At 36.3% G+C, this 11920-nt stretch overlaps 1 protein-coding gene across 1 annotated transcript; it reads right to left on the reverse strand.

Moving 5' to 3' along the window:
- Positions 1-1681: 1681 nt before the first annotated feature.
- On the reverse strand, positions 1682-11046 carry frg1 (FSHD region gene 1). Its single transcript, XM_041984094.1, has 9 exons — positions 10687-11046; positions 9872-9939; positions 9151-9273; positions 7673-7730; positions 7259-7373; positions 6157-6261; positions 5860-5951; positions 2748-2858; positions 1682-1842 (listed from the first exon to the last, which is right to left on the reverse strand). Exons 1-9 carry the CDS (start codon positions 10743-10745, stop codon positions 1806-1808), a joined length of 768 nt encoding a protein of 255 aa, XP_041840028.1. The 5' UTR covers positions 10746-11046; the 3' UTR covers positions 1682-1805.
- Between the last annotated feature and the right edge of the window lie 874 nt (positions 11047-11920).

Here is an 11920-nt window from a genome sequence, read left to right on the forward strand (position 1 = left end):
GTGACGCTGAGCTGACCTACTTTGCACGAGGGGAAATAGCAGGCTTTAAAACGCATTTAGCAGCAATATAAATATATATAAAGTTACATGCTGCTTTGATTACATAAAAACACGTAGTCTAATTTCTACTTTTTGCCTCCAAAGCCACGCTGTTAGCAAAAGAGAAAATAAAGAAAGAAAAAGACTCAGTCATATCAACCACCCCTCAAAGACACACTAGTGGTTTGCTCCATACGGAACCAAAAGTAAACGTCGAAACCACTCGTGGTTGATAGCGTTTTGTTATACTTGCTTTTTGTATTTAAACTGTTCCTGAATATATTTGTTAACCACAATTTTTTACTCAATGGTTATCTTTACACGTGGTGTTATATCAGGTAAACGGTACTCTGTACACTTTCTGGTCACTGCATTGGCAGATTATTAAATTAACACAAACAGACCCCCTTCAATCCCTTCAGCAGAGCATGACTGCAAGGCAAAAAAAGACACTATCCCTTTCACACTGAGCATTGTAGTTTTTACCTCTGAAATATTTACTGATTAGTAAAATTAACTGAATTTTAATGACTCTGCTGTAGTTGTATTTATTAATTCGAGATTGAATTGGCAATGATGTAAAATGTAAACACCACAGGTCACAATTTATTATGCATTTTGTCCTTGCAGTTATTCTGCATTGTTTTATACTTGTTTGCATGTCTGTATAGCAAATTACTATATTAGTGTTTTTTTTTTTATTCTTGTGATCTTTAAGATATCCTTCTGGTTGCTCATAAATTCCCATTAGTGCTTGAATATATACAAAATGTACTTACCAATAGTAGTATTTTTTTAGTAGCATTAAGTGAATGAGAAACATTAAGTTAGATAAAAAAGTGTGGACATGGTTAAAACCTCACAGCATACATATGGATAATTTAACATGATAAATGACGCAATTGATGCTCTCTCGATTTAAAAATCAACTACGTGTGTAAAACCACTATCTTGGGGAGTCATCCATCGATGATTCACTTGTATATTTAAATGTATCCAGACCCCTCTGGTAAACTCAGTCAAAACCTGTTTCACTGTGTTAAAAGCAAATACTTTGGTTTTTGTCTTATTTCTCCCCCAAAAAGATTAAATACAACACTTTAATATGTGAAATGTGTTGCATAAATAGACTTGCGGTGTCTTCCTGGGACATGTTTTAGGAAAAGTCATTGTCCAACCAACAGTGAATAATTTATCTATTTGCCAAAGGGGGTAATAAGACCTAATGGAGGGTAAACCTTGCTTTGTTTCAGCTTCCCACACTTGTGTAGGTGAATTAACCCCATGTGTCTGACAACCCAGTTCGTCATGTAAATCAGTGCAAAACAGTTTAAAGTCAAACATATTTAATCACAGTGAAAACAAATCATACACACTGAACTCTCACCACAGAGTAGTTACAGGTTAGTCTGTAGCCGACTGTTCTGTGAACACCACCCACTCAGCTAGAATGTATTTAACATCTTAGCTCAGTTAACACACTTCACAATGTTAGAGGTATTCCAAACACAAATCCTGCAACTCAGATGTTTCCAATTATTTCAGAGTTAATTATTTATACTAAAAAGGTCACTGGGTCATCTCCTGACAACAACACATGCACACAAGGGTGTGTGCTGTCAAAAAAACAAAGCCACAAAACTGATTTAACCACAGCTGGTTTATTAAAAAGATCAAAATTATAATAGAAAAAAAAAACTTATCAAATACCACATCAAATGGCTCCATCTACAAGACATTTACAAGACATGGCATCCATCCAGTCTTCATTTGCAGTACCTGTCTGCTTTCATTTTGCTTCTCCTGGAGAAAAAAAAGACATTTAGTCAGCAATACAGACAGAAAAATACTGATACTTTATTTCCCTTCACATATACATGAATCATGTCCATATAAATCATGTCAACATATCAAAACAGGTCATTTGGATTTTCTAGATTTAAAATATCACTAGGAAAAAAAAGTAAAAAGCGCTCTCAGTGTAGTGTGAATGCTTAATTACACCTGAACATAAAATAAAACATGAATTTGTTTTTGGAAACTTTTTCATTCTATAAGCTTTTTTGAGCAAAAGGAAATTAAGTTAGTAGAAAGCAAAACAATGACTTTAAAAGAAGTCGTCTGGTTGGTGGATTAGTTTTCAGTCACTGACTTTTGCATTTGGTCTTGTTTCCATTTCAGAACGACCCTAGTGTTTTAGATTTTACTGAGAACATCAGCTAGTGGCCACATCACTTACTTTTTCACTCAGGGATCATTATTAAAATAATAATGAAAAAGTTATATTTTAAACTGCAAACATGCATAATTTCTGGTGTAAAGTAGGAAATTCGAACAGATTCTATAGGAATAGATTTTTTTAGGATCTGGTCTAACTACATTTTTAGGCACTTGTTTGCTGGGTTTATGTTTCAGAATTGGAGGTTAACTGTGTAAAGTGACCATACTATTCACAATGCCACCATTTTACTGGCTTTATATCATAAAGAATGTGGCAAAATCTCTCTAAAGGCTTTTTTAAATTTAGAAAATCTACAATGAATGTTTGACAGTGAGCACGTAATACATTTATTCCTTCTAAGACGAGCTGAGGTGGATACAGTGAATATGATCTTTGGTGTTTGTCTACTTGCTAGCATAATTACACAAAAACTAACAAGTTGAAGCAAGACTATAGGAAGAACCCATAAAAGTTTTTGTTTTTATACCTGTCAAGCAAAGCTTCATGAAATTTTCCATCCATTCTGGCTTTCTTTAGGGTAGAACTGTCTCCCTCATTAACTCTGAGGCGCCGATCCTGAAAACTCTGAAATTTCTTCCTGTAAAATAGACATTAACATTAATAAGACCTAAACAAAAATGAGTAGGCAAAAGACTATCTGACTCACATACACTCAAAATATAGAGAAACGTATAATTTCTGAGAATTACACTCACTGGCCACTTTATTAGGTACATTTTCAATTGTACTGACTTAATTCATTTAGGCATGTAGACATAGCAGATGACTTGGTAAAGCTCATACCGAGCATCAGAATGGGCAAGAGAAGTCATTTAAGTTGCTCTGAATATGGTTGTTGGTCTGAGTATTTCAGAAACTGCTGATTCAGTGGGATTTTCATGTGCAACCACCTCTAGGATTTATAGAGAATGGTCAGAGAAAAGAAAAATATCCAGTGAGCGGCAGTTGTCTAGACAAAAATGCATTGTCAGAGGAGAATGGGCTGACTGGTTTCAAATGATAGAAAGGCAACAGTAAATCAAATAACCACTGGTTCCAACCAAGGTATGCAGAATAGCATCTCTGAGCACACAACACATAAAACCTTGTAGCAGGTGGGCTGCAGCAGCTGAAGACCACACCAGTTTAAACTGGACAATAGAAAATGGAAGAACGTTCCCTGATCTGATGAGTCTCAATTTCAGCTGCAACATTAAGATGGTCAGAATTTGCTGGAAACAACATGAAAGCATGGATCCATCCCGCCTTGTATCATCAGTTCAGGCTGGTGATGTAATGCTGTGGGGGATATTTTCATGGCACACTTAGTACCAACTGAGCATAGTTTAAACACCACCCTATAATGCACCACATCACAAAGCTTAAACAATCCCAAACTGGTTTTCTGAACAAGATGGTGAGTTCACTGTATTTGGATAACCTCCTTATGCACAAGCTCTCTATCCAATAGAGCATCTTTGAGTTGTAGCTGACAAATCTGCAGCAACTGTATGATGCAATCACATCAATATGGAACAAAATCTATGAGGAATATTTCCAACTTCTTGTAGAATCTTGCCAATCAATGTAGTTCTAAAGACAAAAGGAGGTCCAATCTGGTATTAGGTGGACCTAATAAAGTGGCAAAAAAAATCTTCTGAAGCTATCTTAGGAATACATGTAAGCATCTTCCACAAAAGTGCAACAAACAAGTGGGCTGTCAGAAACTTTTGATATTTAGTTTCCCTTTACTCAGCCGGTGTTTTATGATTCCCAGAATGCACTCTATCCTGAAAGGCATTTCAGAAGCTAAACACTACATCAACACACAGGCTCAAGGGCAGCTATTATCAACATGTCAGTATGATGAGTCCATTTCCCCAGTATTCATTTAAAACAAATAATAGAGTGGGAAAACAAGTCAAAGCATGGCAAGCAAAACACTGTTTCAGACATACTGCCTGGAACTTAATAGGCCACAGACAGGCTGTATATAAAACACTTGCAGCATAGGAGGATGAAATGTGATGTAGCCTGCTTTCTCATCACACTCTAACAACAGATCATCAATTGCACCTTTGAGGCGTGGGATTGATGAGGCAGATGCTTAAAGTGCGTGATCTTGTTCAAGCATGCGATTTTGCTGTCAAAACCTCGCCGCTGCAGACTGACAGTACAAGAATAATGGGAAGGAAATCACTTTTTGTCCCCCCTCAATCTGAATAAAACGCTTTAGCTTTCATTTTAAAAGGAGGCTGCAAGGAGTCAAAGTGCAGTGAAACACAGGCATCATTATTGATGGAATCTGAGGGAAGCTTTTAAGATATAACATTATCATTTTGCTACATTCCTGAGAAGGCAGAGGGACATCCTGATGCAGACAAATCCTATTTGAAAGCACATCAATTACATTTTGTGGGGAAAATATTTTTTTGGGCAAAGAACAACTTAATCTGAGCAAACAAAAATACATTTCCGTGTTTGCTCCCATCTGTGTAGATCAGGGGTGTCCAGCTCTTGGCCTTAAGGCCGCAGTCCTGCAAGTTTTAGATGTCTTCCCGATCCAACACACCTGATTCAAATAAATGGCTCTTCTCAACAGCTTGTTGCCCAATCATGTTGACCCGTTAATCTGACTCAGATGTGCTACAGCAGGAAACTTTTAAGACCTGCAGGACAGTGGCCCTCAAGGACCGACTTTGGACACCAAAAAAAGTCCAAAATGATTTTGGACTTTATTTATTTATTTTAAAGTTTTAAACTCTTGAAATGAGGCAGAGCGCTTGTGACGTCTCTCCAATTGCAGGTCTCACTCTGTACAGCAACTGTGTGCTAAGTACTCGCATCATATAAAAAAAGACACTTCATCTTGTAAAGTCTTGTCTTTAGAGCTTTTATTATTTACTTATTTTCATTAGAAAGAGAACCTGTAAATATGGTTTAGGTATCTATAACAAGTCATAGAAGTATCACAGATTATGTTGTATAAATATTGTATGATGATTTGCCGCAAACCTGTGTAGAGGTGTTTATGTGATACCTGAGAAGGTAATTAAAATTAAACCTAATGGGAAAGTGTGTCCAAACTTTTAACTGGTACTGTATTTGTATGAAAAACCTCCACATGCAAAATAGCAGGTCTCTGTAAAAATACAGCAGAGTAAAAGCTTTTTTTAATTTCCCTTTGAAGTTCCTTTCATTTTCAGAAGTGAAACAAAATAAAGGAAAAAGATTAGCATTTTTATTATATTCTGCCCTGTAACAATTCTGCAACCTCCCATTATCTATCTAATGACATCTTTTTAATATTTCAGGTCAACATGGACGTTTCAGGGGGATATGCTTCTGATGTTGTAGTTACATTTAAATACAGTTGTCATTGTATTCAACATGTATGTCAATAAATTATAACTGCAACTCCTCTGTAGACTGATTCAATTAAAATGTTTCCTTAAAAAGAATCTACTGGCTCTTAATCTTAATAAATGCAACACAAAAACTCTTGTGAACTTAGTAGACAAAAGACAGTCAAAGCACAATATAATGTTATATCCAGAAAGGACATTAACAAAAATTTGGGCTTCCTGTTTGTTACTTACACATAATTGACCTCACAGGATTTCACGTTTCCTCTGTCTTCTTCAGCAATGTCATCTTTATGTTTGACCTCTCGCTCCATGTTTGCCCGGATCTGTTCACCATTTAGGGGAGATAAATGCACAAAGAAACAGAAGTTGCACATTAAATAACACCTCGAACTCCCTTGTTACAAACACGTGTGGTCACAAACATTCTCGCCACTTCCTTAAAAACCAGTCAACTTCCTACAGAAACTGAATGCTTAAAATCAAAGAATTAATATACAACTTTGGAGAGGAAGACAATTTACACATCACCTTCAGCATCTCTTCATCCCCCGCTGTCTTGCTCTTGGCCACAATGTCCCCATTGTCACTATAGGAGATGAAACAGCTATTTCCTGCCAAGAGAGCCATTTTTCCCTGAGGCAGGACAGAAACAAAAACACAAAAGGCAGCAAATAAAACCAAACTGCAACAGAATAGGTTTTTGTGACAGACATAAAAGTTTGCCTGAAACTTTTATAAAAGAGCCTCCACTTTGCAAATGAATAGTCCGAAGAAAACATGAAGGCAAGGCGTGCTTACAAGTGTTAAGTTGGACACCTTCTGCCATGAAGAAAAAGTCTGAATGTAATTCAAGCATATTACCATGACGACCATTCCCCTAGACCATAATGCCATACTGGTAAATAAGGTCTTCTCTGCTCAGACTTTAGCAAGTTATTTTCTTATTTTATATTCAGTTTATTATTATTTTTTTTACCATCTGTGACTCTATCAACAACCACGATTTTACGATTATCATGATTATTTTGCGTTACCTAAATTCCCAACATTATAAACGTGGAAAATCACATGAACACTCCTTATAGGTCTTTAAGATTTAATTGGGACAGTCAAGATTAATGTGTTAATGCAAAGATTAATCTGTGAGATCAATGCATTATTTATTTTTTCCTCTTTTTCACATTGCTTATGCCATAGTAAAAATCTGAATTTGGCATTATCATGACAAGAGAAGGTACCTTCTCAGACTGGTAAACAGAATCCACCAAAAACCACCTAATCCTCCTTATTTATGAAGATCCTGACAGGTTTCCAGCCTTACATTTAGAGGAGGATGAGCCATTTGCTATATCAATTAACTTTGTTTTTATTCTGTGCTGTGATCTGCCATTATGGTTCAGACATGATCTTTTATGGAAAGTGATGATACATTTACTTAAAGACACGATTAATTGGGAAATGATGTAATCGTGATATCGCTACATGCAGTAAGATTTTACTTGTATCTAGATACTGTATATGGCATCAAGCTTTATTAAAAAATGTTTTAGAAAAATAACATTCCTGCAAATAATTATTGAGCTGGTGGTCTACATAGATAAAGAACAGAAAGACTTAAAGATCTACTCACATCCTGGAAGACTGGCTCCCATTGTTCCCTTGAACCAATGGCATCAGAGCGTCCCACCACCAAACCCTCAGAGTTGATCCCCAAGTACTTCCCATATCCAGATTTCAAAGCGATCCTACAACAACAACAACAAAAAACTACTAAATTAATTTCTATTTGCTTTCCAATGAGAACGTTTGTCTTGATAAAGGTTCAGTAACTTGTAGGGGTGATTCTGGGACCAATCGCTGTAACTACAGCATGATAAATAGCTCTGGAACAGGCAGCACATCTTCAAGGACTGATTATTAGTTGGTCAAATATTTTTGTTGATCTACAGAATAAAAACACATTCTTTATATAAATTCAGAAACATGGTAATAAATCTACTGGTGATAGAAATAAAATATACAGTTGATAAATGTGTGTGCTCACCGTGTGTCTGAGACCTTGACGGCAGTAAACTGCTCTGGTGGGTCGGGTCCCTCATTATCTGAAACGTAGTAAATCATTTTTACCTTTGAAAGACTTCACATTCATTAGCTCTGCTTAGATTACTGATTTTATCCTCATTCTTTTGGAGGGAGAAGTAGTTGTGTTGAATTAGAATGCTCCTACACAAGTTTACCCTCAAGAGATGACTCATTTTACTCATGAATGCTAACCATCAATAACACAGACCCTCTGGGTACACAGAGCTGTGCTGATCCAGACTGAGTTCAGCATCTAGACATTTATGATAAAATACGAAAAAACTGTTGTTTTGGATCTAAATGCTTCATCTGATATTGGGACCCCCTGATGTCCACATGATTTATGACCTGCCTGCGATTAAACACCTTTCTGCCATCAAAGTAAAGCTTTTACGAGTGTGTATTCTATCACAGAGACATCATGCTGAGTGTGAGACATCAACAGCACAAGTTTTGATGATGCAAAGGTAAAATTTGGTACAAAATCACTGAGTACCCTCTAAATATGTCAGACTGCTCTGACCTGAAAGTGAGTGTGGAAAGTTTTGCAGCTTTCAAAAAGACTAAAATCCACAGTTTGGGGTCTGTGGAGAGAGAGGGGGGGAGTAAAAAGGGAGGAAAGAGGAGAAAATCTCTAATCTACCTTTCCATACTGCTAGCTTGAGTCCTCTTTCATCTCTTAGAAATGGGTTTATGTGGATGCAGAAGATGAAAGCCCACTAAGGGAATTGGATGTTTCTATCTCCCAGCCATATTCAATGGTTCTGACTAAACATGGGCTGAATTGATTGTTAGTAGTGTCTCTTTCAGAGTCGACTGTTTCAATAAGCACCACACTGTCGGAAGTGCCTGAAGGCAGAAGTAAGTTAAAAATTCCGACTAAGCTCTGGCCTCCTCTTCAACTCAGCCGCTGTTCAGCCTGTCTGTTGGATGTCTGAATTTACAACTTGTGGACTGAAGGTAAAACCTACCATCTTTCCTAAAATAAATGCAGTCTTAACTTGGTATAAATTGAAGTTTAACGTTGGGTAACTGTGGAATGAGTCTGTGCTGTTGCAGACTTTCCAGTTGTGAGTGCAGATAACGTGAAAGAATACAACAAATACTTACATTAAGTTGCTTCAATATTGCAGAGCTACTTCAGTGCTTTCTTGTTTTCTCTTTATTCTTCTACATTAACTCTCGATTTATTTTGACAACTGTTACAAAGTGAGTTTCCTGTGAGTATTAATAAACTTAATTTGATTCTTGTTCAGGCTGTTATTTTCATATTTAGCTTTTTTATTTCTGGTTTAGGTTTTGTTTAAATAAATAAAATATTGTGTAAATTATTGTGGTGCTGTTCTTCTAAGCTTATAATACATCTTTAAAACCTTTTAAAGACCAAGTGATTTTCATCATGACCAGAGTATTAACTTGATCACATTTTCCTTATCTTACCTTTGTGTGGTGCACCAAGTGTGAAGAGCCCAGTATCCAGAGCATGAATGTATGAGTTGTTCTGCATCTCTATGGCAACTGTTCCTGTAATTTCTCCAAAGACTTTGACAGACCACCAGCCATCTAGTAAGCAGAAAAACCAAAGTCAGGGTTACAATAATCCTTGGCATTACTCACTAGACTGGAAATTCAGAATAACTGCCTTTTACAGTATTTCTAAGGAATATTCAGAATGTTAATACTTTTTGTTAATACAGTTAATACTGTTGGCATTTTCTATAACTTATCAATTTTTATCAAACCTATTGATTTCAGCCTTTTACATTCAAAGCAGTAACAACATTGTAAAGATATTTTGAGATCTTGTACCACACTGGCCATCCCAGTTGTTACAATTTAAAAGCATATTGGTTGTTTACCGGACTGCTATAAAGTCTGATAATACTAGAATTCTGACACAATGTCTGCCGTTTGACTAAAACATAATCAAGATACAGGCAATACAGAATATATATTCCAGTATGTTCTGCCTAGAGTCAACCAGTGGTGGCTAATAATCTCATAAACTGCATTTTAATACAACCAAATTCCTAACAAAGCCCTTTTTAATCATAGATTTTCTTCCTCTATTTCTATCGAAGGTGCTATGAGGTGAAAAGCAAGGTAAACCCAGGATAAGCTGCCAGTACTTCAGAAATACAGGTATGTTAAATTCAAATACCAATAATGTCAGGTCCTTCCCCTTCATCACCAGCTTTTCTCTTCTTATCTTTGTGTTTCTTCTTTTTCCTTTGGAGAAAAAAAATAAAAATGTTTTTACCTTGTGATCAGATGATTGCATACTTAAACTGGAGGTAGACTAGAATCACACACTCATAGCCAGACTCAAAGACTGGCAAGTTAAAACAAAATCTCTAAATTAAAGTAAATAACATTTAAAAAATTCTAATGGGAATGATATTTTGGGACACAAGGTTTGGAGCATTTAGAGGGAGTGAGCGTGACTACTTTCATTTTTAATCAAGGCTGCTTTTTTGTGCTAAGATATGGCAAAATAATACACCAATTTTTGTCTTCTAGTAGAACATTATTACAGTGCATACTTGCATTGTGCACCAGATAGACATTCAAGAAGATAAATAATACAGTTTTACAAAACTGAGAAGTGTAAACTTTGTCGTAACTATATTTATAGCCAGCCTCCGTGAGGTATGTTAAAGCTAACAGTATAGCTACTCTTTACTGGACAAATCAAATTAAGACCGGAGTATCCTGGCAGTTAAATAAAGGTGTTGGTGAATGCTGGCACATTGGTACTGCGCTGAAAAACAACCGCTTGATCCTGAAACTTGTGTGTGTATATATACACACACACTTGAATATATATAGTGTAAAGTTCTTGTATATGTCTTCCTAGCATCAATGTTTTAGCCTCGACTAGCCCTTAAGCTAAAGCAAGAAGAAAACCAGACAAGTACTTACAAATTACAGTGCAGCTAACGTGCTTTAATTCCATAAATAAAGATAATATCTTACCCTTTATTAAGGCCTTTCAAAACCAGTTTGGTTGATTTTACGTGAGAATATTCAGCCATTTCTTCTCCTATCGTTAGCAGCTAAGTCGACAAGTCAACGCAGGGTCCGCTCCTTTACGGGCGAAAACTGTGTGAGAAGTAATAACAAGCGGGGTTGAAGAGCTTGCCGCGCTAATGGAGGGGAACGCATTTTGTGGTGAAAAGAGGGTTTTAACGAAACAAAGGAGGCATGGATTTTTTGGAGCAAAGTTGACAATAAAAGTAAAACAAGTTTAATAATGAAGTGATAGTTTCCATCGAAATGAACAATCCGTGGGAACAGAACGGGTCATCCGGTCGACCGCCAGGTTTAAATGGAGTGGAAACCCCGCTAGCTGCTTGGTCGCCTGGGCAATAAATGGAACTGACCCACTGACTACGTCAAAGTACGGAAGTCGCGGAGGCCCCTTCAAACTACGTGAACAGCATTCGTCCAGAAATATAGTATTCTACAGACCACTGGTTTGTCAAATTAACTACCTCCAAATGGAAGAAACTGAAAAAAGAACAAAAGTAAATAAATAAATAACACATACAGCAGTACACTACGTCGTTCAAATATTTGCACATCCATGAAAAGGACCCATACCATTGTTCTTAGTTTAGGTTTTTTGCTTGTTTATAAATATTAATATGACTACTGCATTAAATGATGTTGTGATTGCAGTGACAGAAACTATGTTGGATTTTACAGCAGATGATAAATTAGTGTGCAAAGTAGCCTACATGAGCTTTGCATTTGTTCTATAAAAACTACAGGAACTGAGCATGCACTTCTGATTTTCTTACACTCTATGGTCCAAAAACACCACTAATGGTAACTTATAATTTAATCAATTTTTTAAATGGGCAATGCTAAACTCGAATATTAATAATGTAATAGTAATTTTGCAACAAAGACTGTCACATAAAAATTTACTGTTGTAATCTTTTTATGCTCTCTCTCTCTCTCTCTCTATTATCAAAGCAGCAGTTTGTCTGTAGAAAATTGGACTGGTGTGTGTGTGTGTGTTTGTGCTTTATCTGTATGAGTGTGTGAGAAAAATTGATTAGGTGTGTGTTTTTAATTTGGTTAGATTGTGTGCTTGGGTGTGTGGAGGCTCATCTTTAATTTTTTTATTTGATTTTTGATTATTGCAGTTGTTATTTTAAGCATTCTGTGCTGCTCTGCTGTATAAGAAATGTGCTGTATATAT

The sequence above is a fragment of the Melanotaenia boesemani genome, chromosome 4 (assembly GCF_017639745.1).
Source record: "Melanotaenia boesemani isolate fMelBoe1 chromosome 4, fMelBoe1.pri, whole genome shotgun sequence".
NCBI classification, from domain to species: domain Eukaryota; kingdom Metazoa; phylum Chordata; class Actinopteri; order Atheriniformes; family Melanotaeniidae; genus Melanotaenia; species Melanotaenia boesemani.